This window comes from Sitophilus oryzae, unplaced genomic scaffold (assembly GCF_002938485.1).
Source record: "Sitophilus oryzae breed Bouriz unplaced genomic scaffold, Soryzae_2.0 scaffold_1179_pilon_pilon, whole genome shotgun sequence".
Lineage (NCBI taxonomy): Eukaryota > Metazoa > Arthropoda > Insecta > Coleoptera > Curculionidae > Sitophilus > Sitophilus oryzae.
Window position 1 is genome coordinate 2,744,335 of NW_022145814.1, and position 18,108 is coordinate 2,762,442.

At 34.3% G+C, this 18,108-nt stretch overlaps 1 protein-coding gene across 1 annotated transcript; it reads left to right on the forward strand.

The window, feature by feature from the left end:
- The first annotated feature begins 576 nt into the window (after positions 1-576).
- Positions 577-3,634, forward strand: LOC115891364. The gene is made up of 4 exons (XM_030911816.1): positions 577-816; positions 2,120-2,359; positions 3,202-3,396; positions 3,492-3,634. Exons 1-4 carry the CDS (start codon positions 577-579, stop codon positions 3,618-3,620), a joined length of 804 nt encoding a protein of 267 aa, XP_030767676.1. The 3' UTR covers positions 3,621-3,634.
- Positions 3,635-18,108: the final 14,474 nt, after the last annotated feature.

Here is an 18,108-nt window from a genome sequence, read left to right on the forward strand (position 1 = left end):
TAAATAAATGGATAGTAGGTAGCAATTATTTTTAAATTTATGTTTTTGTCAATTAATTTTAATTTGAATAAGTAAATATACCCAATTTCTTAAAACTTGATCAAGATAATATTTTGTCGATATTTCTTAGCTCCTGTATAGGCTAACATAGGATTCCTAATTTTACCTGACACTTTTTCTCTGATAATTTTGAATTTAATATTTGAAATAAAGCTGACAATAACATAAAGGACAATAACACTCGAAGCGTCGGTGGTTCCCACTGATGTCATTGAGAGTACTCAAACTGCTCCTCGTGGTCAAACACGAGCTAAGCGGCCGCTTCATGCAATACAGGAAACCAAAATTCCTCAGAATTTTGAGGAATTCCTGCATGAGGTTAGGCCGCTTATTCCATTTCAGCAGTTTCAGCTAAGGAAGATCCTTAACTCAGTATTGGTGGGCTCTAGCTGGGAATTAACTCTCGAAATCGAGAGCTGGCTGGAGTCCTTGAAATCAAAGAAGCCCAAGGGCTAAAACACCGGGGCTAATCGAGAGTGCCTGGACTCGCAACCTGTGCGAACTCGCAATTATAACATGCACACCGGCGACAGGGGAAACCGCACCGCCGAGTACACGAAGGCTCAGGATATGTACGGAAAGGACAGGTCAAATCTGGCCGATATTCTGTTATCTGGCAAGGGCATGTATGAGGCACCTGATGTCCCAAGTCTAGAAGACGTCGAGAAGCTATACGGTGAAGTGTTTGAAGACGATGAACCAGTCAGCATTGAGAAAAGGGGTGCATCTACATTTTACCCCATCTCCTTTGCTGAAGTAAGAGATGCAATTAAAGGGTGGCAGAACAAAGCCTGCCGCCAAATGCTGCAAAATATATAATAAAAATAAGAAAAACATCATGCTTAGGGCATATATTGAGAAATGAAAAATACCACGTCTTACAATTGATAGTTAACGGTAAGATTGAAGGAAAGAGAGGTCTCGGCAGGAAGAAACTATCTTGGTTCAGAAACATCAGAAACTGGACTCACCTAACTTTTGAAGAACTTATAAGGAAAGCCGAGAATCGTGAAGATTTTTCCAATGTGATCGCCAACCTCCACGAAAGAGACGGCACGTAAAGAAGAAGAACAAAGCCCCCGGTCTGGATGGCCTAACGGTCCAAGACGTGAAGAGAGTCCCCCACGACTACTTAAGCCTTGTGTTTAGTGTGATCGTAGGTAGGAACGTCCAGCTGCCAGCTTATAAGGAGCTGCGCACAGTTCTAGTCCCTAAAGAGGGTGACCGAAGACTAGCGACCAATTGGAGGCCCATTACCATCGGGTCGGCCGCCCAAAGGCTTCTCCATTGAGTTCTGCAGAGAAGATTTGTGAGTAAGGTGGAGTTATGTGCGCAACAGCGCGGGTTTAGGGAGATCGATGGTACCTTGGCCAATACACTGCTTCTCGACCATTTTATTGGTACGAGACTCAGCAAAGGCCAGGCGTACAATGTCGTAGACCTAAGCAAAGCGTTCGACTCCGTCTCTCACTCATCGATCTGCAGGGCTCTAAAGGGGGCAGGGATTGTGGGGGGTTTAGTGGAGTCGAGCATCAACGGTTGCAATACGACTATTAAGGTTAGCACCGCATGCACCCGGCGCTTATCTCTTCGGAGAGGTGTCAAACAGGGTGATCCATTGTCTCCACTCCTCTTCAATTTAGTCATGGAGATAAACACAGAGGGGGCTCTCTGGGTAACGATACGAGTGTTGACCTTTTAGGATTTGCTGACGACATAGTCGTCTTGAACGACAGCCAAATCGAAATGCAACTGGCGCTTAACGACGTCAGTCATTCTTTCAGCGCCGGGGAACGACCGTGAACCCGTCCAAGTCAACCGCCCTTGCGACGGCGACTTGCAGTGGCGATAAGTGGCCGCTACCTATTTCGCGGCGCATTTTCATCATCTCGGGGAGGATGATACCATCTCTGCAGGTGATCTCGTCTTTTAAGTACTTGGGGCATTACTATGGTCGTACGGGCCTAAACAAGCCAAATGTCCCTAACTTGCAATTTTGGCTGAGAGCGGTGGAGAGGGCACCATTGAAGCCGGATCAGAAGCTATGTATCATTAGTAGCTATCTGGTACCCCGGCTCCAGTACGGCCATCAGAGTACTTCAGTCACAGGGGCTATTCTGAAGGATGTGGACCGGTTGGTGCGCGGTGCGGTAAAACGTGTCGTGCATCTTCTGTGACCGCTGTTAAAGGAAAGAGTGTCAGAGAGGAAAAGAATGTAAATAGACCAGGATGGAGGGCGCCAAAGAGAGTACACAGTTTGATGGTCACAGCGAATGAGCAATCCAAGCCACTAATAGCGGTGAGAATGATTAGTGAGAATCTGAGGGGGGTTAGTAAAGGAGGGGGTAAAGATTAGCAAGCTGAGGACGGGCCAGGTCATTGTTGAATTTGAGGGTATGGAAGAGAATAAAAGAAATGCAAAAGAATTGGAAAAGGTGACTCCACTGAACATAAAATCAACGGGAAAAAACTCAATACGCATCAAACCTTAATATAATAATTTTATAAAATAAGTAATGATGGCATAGATTGTTAAGTCGAGGATTAATATTAGTTTGTCTTCGTAACAATTATAAATATGCATAACAAATTAATATATCGCATGACAGAAAAAATGCGTTACAGAGGGCTTGGAAAATTTTTTAAAATAATGTCTACTCAATCTCTTTATGACTCTGCATAAGGTTTTTTTCAAGATCTCATGTAAAAGATTAATTTTTAAACATAGTTCTGCCTATTTATTTAATATGTATTCTTGGAGGGCATAAACAAAGGTAGATGGTTGTAAAGATGTTATAACACACAGATTTTGATCTGTTTATATTTTATAAACAAGAAACTTAACCCCATTCACTAGAATTAGTATATTGAATTTAAAAATGCTCTTTTTAGAATATTTTACTATATCTAGAATATACTGATATCCAATTTTCTTTTGCATTTCGTTCATAATCTTTATTTTTAAATTAAAAAAGTGAATATAAATGTGTCGTCATTTTAGGTGCAACATCCTTTTTTATAAAATTAAGCCTAAAAATAACCAGACGTTTGGATAATTTGGATACTTTGTATACTCATGATTTGAAACTAAAATCTTAAACCTTAAGATATGCATATGATAAAATAGGTAATCTTTTACAGATATTTTACCCAAAACTAAACGAAGCCGACAAGGCAGTTTTAAGGCATAATTTCAAGATTTTCATACAAGAAGATTCGCCGATGGTCAGAAGAGGAGCAGCATTAGCTTTTGAGGACTTCATATCGGTAGTCGAAGACGAGTTTGTGAGACATGAATTTGTTCCTATGTTTTGCGACATCGCATTGGATCCTATGGTAAAACACCTTTAGTTTCACAAATAACAATGTTTTTTAACCATCTAGAATATTGAGAATTAAATAAACATGTAGCTACTTATTTCTTTTTATAGGAAGCAATTAAATGCATCTCGATAGATATAGCAATCGCTTTGGCAAAACGACTAGGTGAAAGTCCTTTAAACGAATCGATTTTCAAGACTATAGAAGCTGCAAGTGGTAAGTACTTGGTTAACATTTAATAATTTATTCACAATTGAAGAGATGCTGAAATGTATCAAACAAAATTAGGGTATGCCAAAATCCAAAACTTTTTGAAGAGAAACTTCTCACTGCGCGATGGGAGTAAAAATTTAAGGCTATGACACGCCAGGGCCTTAAATGTTCATCGATATACACACATGGCCAAAATTATTGCATATAACGATATTTTTATTTTATTTTGGACCTAATATGATTCTTTTTATATTTTTGGATATATTGGCTTACTACATGACTAACTAATATAAAATTATAAATCTAAGTGCAACTAGGCTGTTATTATAATTTTATTTCATGATGAGTGAAAATCAACAAAAACAAATTTCATTTTAAACAGAAAATATTGAAAACAATTTTAATTATTTCTCACAACTAATAGTCTGTATTGGATCCTCGAGCCTCAATGCAAGCTGTGAGACAACGAACGTGGCATGCTCTCAATTAAGTTGTCCAGAAGATGTTGAAGAATGGCTACCCATGTTTCGCGCCCAGCAATTTTCAATTCATTTAAGGTACGGGGGGATCATTCCTTTTGGCAATATGGCGTTTTAGCATGTCCCAAGCATGCTCGATCACATTCATATCTGGAGACATCGGTGGCCACCACAGTTTTCTTATACCCTCTTCCTCACAAAATTCGCAAACCGCTAAAGCGCGATGGGGAGGAGCATTATCGTCCATGTAAACAAATTCATCTCCCACTGCCCCACAATGGGGTATTTGACACAGATAGTTAATCGAAATTTTTTTATGTAGACCTTATATAAATTATTGCTATTTTCAATTAAAGAGGAAATAATATGAACAAAATAAAGGATAATTTGTCGATTCTAAAAAAAGATAGAAAAATCACTGTTCCAGTGTTTCCACAAATTAAAAATTTTAGGAAATATGGCAACAATGTAAAAAAGTAAAACATGCCTTAAATAGAGAAAAAAATTCTCTACATTGTACGTATTTACACTTTTTCGATAATATATAAGGTTTAGAAGTTATTGGGCTTTAAATTATAACATTTCAAAATGTGCCATTTTTCCAAAAATTTCAATATTTTTTAATTAATTTATTTTTGATCTTAGAAAATACTTTATTTGAACTTTTTTATGCAGAATCACGAGCTTTATCGAAATCCATTTTTAGAAGTTTCGAAAAAAATTATATAAAGGCTATTTTAGCCAAAAAATTAAAAATGAGAACTTATAAGAAAAAATTTCAATTTAAAAATTTTCAAAAATTTCAACAAATAAAAAAATCGTCTATACACCATCGGTTAGAGCGTCAAATTACTTACAATTTATGTCACAGAGCCATGTCTCTACGACTTACTGTTTCCGAGATATACCTATTCAAAAAAATGCCGATAGCTGCCGATTTTTTCCATTTTTTATCAATTTTGGGACATTTGTCCCTAAATCTTAATCTTTGAGTTCTAACGAAAGTAGGATAACCCAAATGGGAAAACTAATTATATGGTCACATTCAGGATTTTTTGGGCTATTTTTTTTCCAAATAAAGTTTTTTTTAAAATCAGTTTATAATTATTTTTTTTATTGCCGCCATTTTGAAAAACTTTGGAGGGAAACTGACCCTCACCCAAAAAGAGAATTTTTTTTTCTATCTAGCCCCCCTAGTCCGATATTTATTAGCAATTTTTTGTTTTCAAAATCGAGCGTTGCGCTTATGCGCAGCCTAGGGGGGGCACGGAAGATTTCCGGTGTAGGGTGGCAGCGGTGGGGTTACCCCAAGGAGTGTAATGCACGTATTCATATTTTGATCAAAAATTGCGAAAATAAGATTTTAAATGTCCCCCCAAAGAAGGGGGGCAGGGGGAATTTTTTCATTATTTTTCTCGGAATCCTCACGAGCTCCTGAATACGGTAGCATTTTGTTTTTTTCATTTCTGCATACTTTTTATATTTGCTTCAATTGCCACGCCCATTGCTTCAAGACTAAATCCTAATGCTTCAGGTGGGGCATAAAACCACGCCCCCAACCCGATCCTGGCCTTAGATTTCGATTTCGGGACTCCTTTCAACGTTTTTGAGCACCCTGCCCCCCGAGGGGTGAGGGGGGGAATTTTTTCATTATTTTTCCCGGACTCCCCAGGGCTTCAGGACTCCAACGGACTACTCTAAAATTCGATTGCTGCAATTTTCAAAAAATTTCCTGAAGCTCCAGGACTTCGTTTATGGTAGAGGCCACGCCCACTTTTTGGCCCTTTTTTAAAGCGTCCCCTTGCTTCGCAGGGGGCTAGAAAAAAATTGAAAAAATCCTAGTCCGACATAATTCGACCTCCTCTTTCGAATGGCGCTACGCGCTTTCCCCTACTACCCCTCCTTCCCCTACTTTTAGGGGGGTGCCCCCCTTCGGGGGGCACCTGGAATTTTTTTAATATTTTTTTCGGACTCCTGGGGTCGTACTGCGTACGACCATATATGACAGAACCGATTTGGACGAAGTTTTCGGATAGCTAGTAGACTTCGTTTATGGTTGACTAGCCAAAAAATACAGGCATAGAAATCTCATATTTTCTCAATTCTGCAACAATTAATAACAATCGTTAATATAAAATGGAAAAGTAAAAAAATATAACAATATTAAATATAATAGAACAGTCATGAAGTTTCAGTATAAAACTGCACAAAAGGGATAGTATATATTTAAAGTGGAACAGATATAAAAAAGTGCAAACAATTAATTGCAATAACAATCAATTATCTTATGATTCTACTGTATTGTATATTTTTATCAGAAAACAATCCATTTTTTGCATCTACACAATCCATTTTTTGCATCTACAAATACATCACGCAGTAGTTGTGATGCACTTGTACTTTTACTTATATGGAATGTAGTGCTTCAAGAATTTGGTTTAGCACCGATGTACGCCCATATGCTTTTTTATGTGCCGTTTCTGATATTTCACAAGCATTCCTGCTCCCTATAAAGCTGAACATACTTAAATATCTTATCTTCAATAATTTTACGGGTCATTCTACTGGGAAATTTCAAAAGTTAATATCTATATATAAGCTCCGTATAATCACACCAATAAACAATTACGGACTATAAGTCTAATTTACCAGTTTATTCAATATCTGGCTCCAGTTTCACTGGTAGACCAGCGCAGCGCAGGCATGGTGGTGGCCTCATGTAAGTACTTTTTCGTGCCAATCACTGGTAAGAAAAAAGAAGTTTACATGGATAGCATAAATACCAAAAAGCAGCAATACCAAAATAAAAGAATTAAAAGTTATTATTACTGCATATTTTTAGGGTAGAGTTACGGATGCCCCAACCTAACTTGTATTTGTATTATGCTGGCACGTTGGCGTCCCTTTTCTTTTGTCCTCCAGAATGTCACATGGAAGAAAGGACAGGTTCTTTATTATTTAGTGAGCCCTCGGAAGTAATTCGAGGTAGGTTCATTTAGTTTATTAGACCTTGTTTGATTTTAAACAAGAGTTTGGTATTTTTAGGGTCTTATGGACGGACTGTGTCCAAGGTTATGGTCCAAGGTTATGGTCCAGGTTACGGACATTATCCAAGGTCCTAGTAGTGTTCCAAGGTACGGGTAGTGTTCCCATATTGCCACAGTATGGATACAGCGTAAGCCCCATGCTGCTTCGCTCCCATTTCTAAGCTTAGTCAGTAGCTACGGCTGTATTGATTCATGGTGTCCTCATTCTGGCCCCTTTTGTTGTTTTGGCCAACAGGCTCGCCGACAGACAGTACAGAGATATGAGCCCACCTCACGCTGCTACTCTTTGAAACAAGATTGCCTCAAGAACCGCTAAGTGTAGATTTAGTTTCTGGTTTTCAGTCGATTTTCAGTCTTAACTTAACGTACATTTTAAATAATATCGTACAGACTATATTTAGTGGTTAGATTATTAAGAAAATTTATGTCGATTTAGTTGTTATAATATGGTTTAGATTTTAGGTTTAATTACATTACGCCCTAGTAATAGTATTACTTTCTATAGATATTATTATTACGCTATATTAACAGATGAATAACCAGACATAGATTCTAGAATCTACAGGTTGCAACATATCAGATTTAACACCGCATAAAATTTAACAATTTAAATAAAGTAATGCTACCTTTCTTATATTATCTATAACGTTACACGTATTATAATTTTTCATAGTCTTTTCATAGAACATATTTAATATTATTTACATACATAGCTTTACTCGACATATAACCACTACAATAATTATTAAAATTGTACAATGCTATTCACCATCAGGATACATCATGAATGAATATAGTCACTAGTTTTAAGTAATAAACAACTGTGTTTTCTTTCTCTGTTCATGCCTGGCGCCCAATATTTATAATTTCGAGTTATTATTGTTAATTAGTTCTTTCCAGTGAAATACCTTATCCACTGTATTTACGAACGAAAACTACCTTATCCACTACTCTACCAACGAAAAGCTGCCGTTCGCAGTGGTAATGTTTATAAAAAACGCTACAGTAGAAGTGTTAAAAACTTTAGAATTGCAACAACAAAATTTCAATTTTTTATCACGTTGTTGAATAACAAGCATTCGAAAATGAACATTGAAGCATTTAATCATCCGTGGTGTAAAATGTCACCGTCTCAATGAAGATTAATGTTCAGATTTTCATGTCATTAAGATAATAGCGTATGTTTGAACATATAGGGAAAATATAAAACGTGTTTCAAAATACTGGAAAATGAGAACGAGCTTAAAAATGTAATAAATCTTGATTTACCAAAAAAAACATGTTTTAATATTTAATAAAATTGAAAAAAATAAACATAATTTATCATTTGAATGTTTATTTTTAATAATATTTTTATTGATATGTCAACCATAAATTTTCTGAAATAATTTGTTACGGGTAACTAAATCCTAAAACCATGAAGATTATATACTAGAGCCAGGCATATACACCTGTGAAGGAGTGGGATGTAGTCAAACACTAGGTTGTTCACTCGTTCATATTGTGAAAATTTCCATAGTTGGAATTCTGAAAATGTTATTATTGTTTGACATAAAATGGCTGAGGGAGTTGGTTAGGCATTCGAAATAACATTCCATTAGTTCGACTCAATTTTGATCTGTTTAACGATTGTTTTCCTGTAGTAGATATTTAAAAAGGCCTTCATTATCCCCAAAGAGACCTGGTTTACAAATCCAAAAGAAGCAAAAATACTCTTAGTCTCGGTGTCAACATTTATTACTAAAAAGTTAAATTGTGACACGTGTTTCGCTCATAGGAGCATCATCAGAAAAAATACAATTATTAAAGACACACCATACGCGTTCATATTCTACATATTAAAACAACAATGATAAATGGAGTATTTACCTCTTCGCAATGAATACTAAAAACAGTTTTTCGACCTTATGAAATGCTTGGATATCCTTGATAACGATTTATATTAATGCGCGACTAACATCCCCTTTAATAACACAAATGTTCAAATAAGTGCAAATATTTTCAGTGTTATTAGACCTCCCTAAAAGAAACATATTTTTTTATTTCACGTTTTTTCAAATAAGTCGAAAATAACCCAGTTATTTTACATTGAAAATTAAAATAAAAATGATTTTTGCTTAAATTTTGAGAACCACTGGATCGTTTCTAGGTTTTCTTTCTTGTAAATTTAATCTACTACCTATGTTGGCATATCATGAAGAAATTATATTTTTTAAAAATCAAAAAATATTCCAAAAATGTTTTCAAAAAATTCCAAATATTCAATTTTTTTTTGGCGAAAAGAACCTCATACACGTGTTTCTCCCAGGTCGAAATATACTACCCCTAAAAATATTTGTACTTGTCGGATAATTTATAATTTAATGATTAAATGTTAGACGTGGCAAATCTTTTATATTATCAGAATAAAGTTTCTTGGTATTTTGAAAGAAAGGTGAATCGAAATGTCGTTTGCAAACGTGGTTCCGGGTCGGCTCTAATAGTCTAAATATGGTTATTAGCGGAGTAGAGGGAAAGCCCAGTCACGGAGGATAGGCAGACGGCATGATGTGCCGGTCGGTGCGCGGTGTCTTACACGTGGTCTCATAAAAATAAAACAAAGGAGCCGACCCCTGAACACGTTGTCGCCATTTTGTTATTGGCGGTTCAAAGGGATTTAGTTGAAAATACGGATAATTATTAATAATTTTAAAACCCGTTCTGCGTCATCAGAAGTGTGGACAGAACTTACCAAACCACAATAAGCTTTTGAGTGGCACGGTGAAACTTGGAGGATGCATTTGAATAAGATAAGTACACAGTTTCTAATTAGGTTTACAAATCGAAAGTATTGGTTGCTTCTTTATGGCTTTGGAAGAGTACGAAAAGTTAATAGTTCAGTAATAATAAAGTAAATTACGAAAGAAAATGTGTCACGCCGTCATGTCGCAAGAGTCAGGAGCAATGCTGCATTTAGACGGACCATTGCTGCATTTAGATTGACCATTGCTGTATTTAGATTGAGCATTGCAGCATTTATATTAAGCAATTTAGCAGTTTTAGAGCCCAAACAGACAGCCTGTATAATGTTACGGAGGGAAATACTACAATGATTATTATTAAAACAAGTATTTTCTGCTTTATTTCATATCGATTTAAGTTTGATTAAGTTTTTATAGTCTGAAATTGTCTGAATAAGTTTTAATGATCTGTTTATTACTGGTAATACATTGGTACATAATGTTGGTTTAGAATATTAGCCACACCGTTTAAATTTTAATTCTGAATAAGTTTTCTGATTGCATAACAAATAGCAATACAGAGTTATAATTGTATAATTACACCCTATAGAAATCTTATACTTTATATTCATCAGCACTTATATTCATATTTAAGCCGCTGTACGACGCAGGCACAGGGTTCCTTCAGAATACATCAACGCGTATTGTACTCCCGCTTGTTTAATAAATGCTTTTAAAAACATCTCCACAAAAACCTCAAAATTAACTGGCGTAGTCGGGTAGGATTGTAAAAGATAGATCGTCAGAATAAACCGAAACGAAAATTCGCCCAAAAATCGTCCGGATTTTCGCGGAAAATTTCTCGTTCGTGTCAACGATTAATCGACAAACTGTCTGCGGAGTTTAATCAAGTGAAACCAGTGCAATATCGGAAGAAGAAGGTTCCAAGTCCTGGGGAACGAGATAAACATCGCCCAAGTAGGGGAGACCGGTGTCAATTGTAACAAGGGTCAAAAGTAACAATAGCTGTAATAGCGCTATCTCTGGCCAATATGCCAAAACGGCCATATGAGACAAAGCAGACACCTGTGCAGTTATGTGGTATTTCATTAAAAGACGTGTGGGTGCATAACGCTCGTTTCGTAAACACATGTTCATAATCAGCCGATAAAAGTAAATAAAAGTGGCTTTACAAATTGTCATTTAGAGCTCAAGACGCTAAAATTGACAATGTTTAAAGGTAAGGGTTGGTTTTTGTATTCTTTTGGATTAATTTTTGAGTTATTATTTGCTCATTAGTGTTGTATATAAATATAGATTTTGAAACAGTATCTTTTAAGGTTATGTGGTGTCGGTTGTAACACATGTCATGGTGTCGATTGTAACGTGTTACTATTGACACCTGTTTCCTGTTTTGCTAAATAATATATTATTTTTTACAGTTTAACATTAAAAATGGTAAAACCAAGACCTAGAAAGACTGAAAGGGGACTGATACCCAAAGTTATTTATGAAGAAGCTGCCAGAAAGGTGATTGACAATCATCAGTCTGTTTGAAAACAGCAAAAGATTATGGAATGTGCCATGTCTCGTTAAGTCGCTATGTGAATGCTCTACGTAACAACTTACAGCCTAAAGTAGGATACAGCCCATACAATAGGGTGTTTACTGTTCAACAGGAGTCCCAGCTAGTCGAATACTGCGAAAAATCTGTTAATTTATATTTTGGATTAACTACAAAGGATCTCCGACAACTTGCATTTCAGTTTGCATCTGCTAACCGGCTTCCTTGTCCTCAAAAATGGAATGATGCAGAACTGGCTAGTGAAGATTGGCTCACAGCTTTTCTCAGAAGAAATCCGGGATTAACGTTGCGCACCCCTCAAGCTACCAGCCTTGCACGAACCATGAATTTTAATAGGGAGAACGTTTCAAACTTTTTTAATAAACTGGCAACTGTCTTGGAAAGATATAGTTTTGAGCCACAAAATATTTACAATATTGACGAAACTGGTATCTCCACTGTTCAGAAGCCGTCAAAGGTAATTGCCAAAAAAGGGACGAAACAAGTCGGATCAGTAGCATCCCAAGAGCGTGGAACGCTTGTTACCCTCTGCGTTGCTGTAAACGCTATTGGAAATGTAATTCCAGCAATGTTTGTATTTCGTTTTAAGGATCATTTTATTAGAGATAGGCCTATTGGTTCTGTTGGGGCAGGCAATAAGTCGGGATGGATGCAGGAACGTGAGTTTATTGACTTCATGAAACACTTCGTGAAACATGCTAAGCCCAGCGAATCAAACAGAGTCCTGATTTTATTGGATAATCACTCGTCACATTCATCAATCAACTTAATTGATTATTGCAGAGCAAATTTCATAACGCTATTGTCTTTCCCACCACACACCTCCCACCGACTACAACCTTTAGATCGAGGTGTGTATGGTCCCTTTAAGAAATATTTCAACAATGCTGCTGATCAGTGGATGAAAAATAATCCTGGAAAACGAATGACCATCTACGTTTTACCATCAATAGTTACAGCGTCCCTTCCTTTGGCCACTACGCCATCAAATATCCAAGCTGGTTTAGTGAAATATTTTCAGACTCCGATTTTCTACCATCCACTGTTACTGACAGACCACTTAATACCCACCAAACAGAACCCGGACCAACAACTGATAGAGACACCCCTTCGCCCCAACCAGGCCCATCAACCACTCGGGATGCCTCTTCGCCCCAACCAAACCCATCAACTGATCCCCAACCAGAATCATTAATTCAGTCTCCACAACCAGGAACACCAAGGACTACCATTGAACCAAAAAATAAACCAACATTATCATTTACAAATAGAGAAACTACTCCTTCACCACAACCACAATCTACAATATTCATTACACCCGATATTCTAAAACCTTTACCTAAAGCAGATCTTTCTAAACCAAAAAAGGGCGGCCGAATGACAAGAAAAACTGCAATCTTGACCGATACGCCAGAAAAGAACTTAATTGAAGAAGAAAATCTAAAGAAAAAAAATCCAGCAAAACGCAAAATTGTTCAAGATAATTCCAAAAGAGGAGGTTCCAAAACTCAAAAAACTGCGAAAAAAAGAAAGACAATAATTAAGAAGCCAACAGAAGACTTCTCCACAGCAGATTCTTCTGATGATAATGAAACTTTCTGTTTAGTGTGTTGTGGAGCATATTCTGTAAGCAATGGGGATTGGTTGCAATGCAGAAGCTGCCACCAGTGGGCTCATTTAAACTGCACAGACAAAAGTCCATTCTACATTTGCAGAAATTGTAACTCAGATGATGACTCCGACTAATATCTAAAAATTATTTAACACTTTAGATTAAGTTTAAGTTCCAATAATTACTTTGATATAAAAAAGTTGATTTTCGGTAAAACAAATAAATTATTTTTTTAAGCATTTTTAATGGTTTTGTTTTTTGTACCATTCAAATAACATTGTTACAATTAACACCGCCCTTGTTACTTTTGACACCAGGTAGGTGGCGATTGTAACATCTGTCAAGGTCCCTAAAATGGCTTTGTAGTTTTATACCAGTAAATATTTTATAAGTTTGCATTCGAAGATGCTATTCTTAACATTATGCACTTTCCTAAAACAGTTAAATCCAGTTTTCAAATAGTAAGATTAAGCCACGAAAAATCAAAAATCTAATTTTGTTACTATCGACACCGGTCTCCCCTACCTAAAGGAGCGGACGGAGGGACAAAAATCGCCCAAATTCCATAGATAACCTGTCTAGGGGAAAGAACAAACATCGTCAAGTACCTATTAGAACGAGCAGAAGGACAAAAATCGCCAAAAGCTCATAGTTAAGAAGAAAACGAAAAGCAACAGAAACCCAAGCAACCAAACAACCCAGAAACCCCATGAAAAGTCACTTAATGTAAGTACCTTTCAAACTATCTCTTTAGCCCTAAGTATTTTAACCAATTTACCCTATGTTTAACTATAATATTAATACAAGTAAAATAAAAATTTTCAAATCTTCCAGATTTTGATGTGCGAAAATTTAGAGAATTTAATCAATCTAGTCAATAACCTATCAATAAGTTCTGAATCAATTAATACTAAAAAACCAATTGAAAATAAAATGGATACACCTAATTATCAGTTTATTAAATATGAAGCAGATAACATCCCAAATTTTGATGGTAATTCTAAACAATTGTGTAGATTTTTGAGATCTTGCGAACACTTTCTTTTAAATCATCAAAATCAAACTACGCCTGATGCACCAATAAATATTTGTTTATTTGACACTATAATAGGAAAATTAAAAGGTAGAGCAGCAGATATAATTGCCTCTAGAGTAGAATTAGATTCATGGCAAAAAGTAAAAGATTCTTTAATTGTAACATTCTCTGACCAACGATCCGAAGATTGTTTAGTTCAAGAAATAATTTCTATGAAACCTATTAGAGATGAACCTATCCAAAATTCTGCATTAAGATTACAAGACGCTAGAAGTTTGTTATGTATCAAAATTAATAATTCTGATGATTTAGATCCAGTTAAATTAATAAAAATACAACAATAAGATGAACTATGTTTAAAGACATTTATCAATAACCTATATTATCATACACAACTTGTAGTAAGATTAAAAAACCCAAATTCACTCGAGCAAGCAATGGCATTTGTAAGAGAAGAAGAAAACTTTTTAAAATTTAAAAATGAAACAATTATGCATAAACCAATAACCAATAATCAATTTACGCAAAGACCAAATAATACAAATAATATTTTTAAACAACCAAATCAATCATTTAATAATTTTCCAAAACCTAACTATAATCAATCTATATTTAGACCTAATTTTAATAACGGATATAATAATAATAATTTTAATATAAATAATAATTTTAGACCACCTAATTCTTTTAATAATAATAACAATAATCAAAATCCATTTAAACGCACAAACTCAGGTACGTTCAAAACAAATAATTTTACAAGACTACAATTTAATAATACCTTTGGTAGACCCTTTCAAAATAACCCATCTACTTCTAAACTACCACCTGTAAAGCCTATGGACACATCTTCAGGAAATTCACGAATAAGTAATCGAAAACCATTACCTAATTTTGCTATCGATAATAACGAATCAAATCAATACGAAAGCGATAATTTTAATCAATGTTATAATGAAGAAAATAATTTCGAACAATCAGACGAATACCAATATGATTCAAATGAATATGATCCAAATCAATATCAATATCCAGAATATAATTATGAAAATTACGACAATAATGAAAATTTAGAAAACGACCAAAATTTTCAGATAACCGAAAAATCAGAACAAACGACATAATTAATTTAAATAACACCTCTTATTCACATTTACCTATGATATTTATACCAGAACTAATTGCTAAATTTTTAATAGACACAGGATCAGGAAAAAGCTTTATTAACCCTTCTTTAGCCTATCATTTTTATCCAGAATATATCTATAATGAAAACTTTACAGTTAAAACAGCACATGCTATTTCTTATCACAACGAAGTTTCAGTAATACCTATATTTCCATGTTTTAACATAGACGGATGTCATAAATTCTTTATATTTGATTTTTCAGAAAAATATGACGGATTACTAGGAATCGAATTTTTAAAACAAATTTACGCTAATCTAGACATATGTAATTCCATATTAAGAACGCCTTATGCAGATATTACTCTTTTTTATAACCAATTTAAAAATGATACTTGTGAAAATAAAAATAAAAATCAATCTAAACCAATAATATACCGTATGATCGAAAAAAAACGGAGTCCAGTTGGCTTGGAAATGAACATCGATGACATTTTCCATATAATTTTACATATAAAATGACAGCGATCTTCATTTCATAGCCAACTGGACTCCGTTTTTTTCGATCATACCTCAGTACCAGCACGTACGACTCTTTCTCAGTACCAGCACCTACGACTCAAAAGATCAAGTTGCCTGTTAAACAAAAAGACGGTACAGCAATTTTTAATTATATACAATTTAGCGATGGAGTTGGAATACCCGAATCTTTAATCACAATATCAAATTTCTCAACATATGTAATGCTAACTAACGCACGTGAAAAAGACATTAATATAACTATAAATAAACCTTTTGATACAGAACCGATATTAGAAAATGAAGTAAATTTTATTGAAAAAATGGAAACCAATACAGAATTAGATTTTCATATTGATACTTTAAGAAAACAAAATTTAAAAAACCTACGATTGAAACATTGTAATAAAGAAGAATATTTAAAAATTAGAAATTTATGTTATCAATATCGTGATATATTCCATTGTGACGGAATACCATTAAGTTTTACTAATCAAATAAAACATGAAATAAAACTAACAGATGAATCTCCTATTTATACAAAATCATATCGATACCCCGAAATTCACAAAACAGAAGTAAAAACTCAAGTTAATAAAGTGTTAAATGACGGAATAATACATTCAAATTCTCCATGGTCAAGTCCAATATGGATAGTTCCAAAAAAATTAGACGCGAGTAAAAAAAGAAAATGGCGCATAGTAATCGATTTTAGAAAACTAAATTTAAAAACTGTAGACGACAAATTTCAATTACCGATTATCACAGACATATTAGATAAACTAGAAAGAGCAAAATATTTTAGTACATTAGATTTAGCTAACGGTTTTCATCAAATAGAAATGAAAAACGAAGATATACCTAAAACAGCATTTTCGACAGATACAGGTCATTATGAGTTTAAAAGATTACCATTTGGATTAAAAAACGCACCTGCCACATTTCAACGTGTTATGAACAATATTCTTCGCGGTTTACAAAATGAAATATGTGCAGTATACTTAAATGACATTATTTTTTTTTTCAACGTCTCTTGAAGAACACATACAAAGACTAAAAACTATTTTTGAAAGACTAAGAAACGTAAATTTTAAAGTTCAGTCAGACAAATCAGAATTCTTACATAAAAAAGTCGATTATTTAGGACATAAAATTACTCAAAATGGTGTAAAACCAAACCCGGATAAAATAAATTCAGTAAAAAACTTTCCAATACCCAATACCCAAAAGGATATTAAATCATTTTTAGGATTAGCTGGTTATTATAGACGTTTCATAAAGAATTTTGCTAAAATAAGTAAACCTTTAACTCATTGTTTGAAAAAAGGAAATAAAGTAGATCATACACCTCAATTCATAGACGCTTTTAATCATTTAAAAAATGTATTAATTAATGCACCGATTTTAAAGTACCCTGATTTTACAAAAGAATTTATATTAACTACTGACGCATCTAATATAGCACTCGGAGCAGTTCTAAGTCAAGGGAATCCTCCAAATGATAACCCAATTGCATATGCTTCGCGCACGCTAAACGAAAGCGAACAAAAATATTCTACTATAGAAAAAGAATTGTTAGCAATAGTATGGGCATGTAAATATTTTAGACCCTATTTATACGGAAAAAAGTTTAAAATCTATACCGATCATAGACCACTCGTTTGGCTATTTAATCTTAAAGATCCGATTTCAAAATTAATGAGATGGAAACTCAAATTAGAAGAATATGATTACACTATAATTTATAAAAGCGGAAAACAAAACACTAACGCGGATGCATTATCCCGAATCCAATTAAATGCTCTTGAAACAGAATCAATTTTAAATAATCCAGGTGATATAAACGAAGACATAGATCAATTTTTAGAAAGAGACTTTAACCCACAAGATTTATGTGATTTTGACATTTTTGATACTCTCGAAGATATTGAAACACTTATACCTAAACCTAAAATTGAAAACACTGAAAATCCTAAACCTAAAATTGAAAATATTGAGAATCCTAAACCTAAAATTATAATATTACAAGATATTCAACTAAGACCTCCAAATAAAAAAGTTATCGAAAAGAAATCAATCAATACAATTCATAGTGCCAATGAATATGAGACACAAACTAATATGAAACTTTTAGACGAAATAATAAATAATAAAACTGATCAATTTTTAATTAAAAAATCTCCTTATAGCTCTTATCAAAAAATAGAATATCAAAAGTTTGATGATCATAGAATCATTCATGCAACCTTACCTAACGATTTAAATATTATTGTCAATTTTCTTAAAACCTATTTAAAAAATAAAAATACTTATATATATTTCTTTTCTAAAGAATTAAGACCAATATTTTATAAAGCAATGACCGATCATTTCAATCATTTTAATTTAAT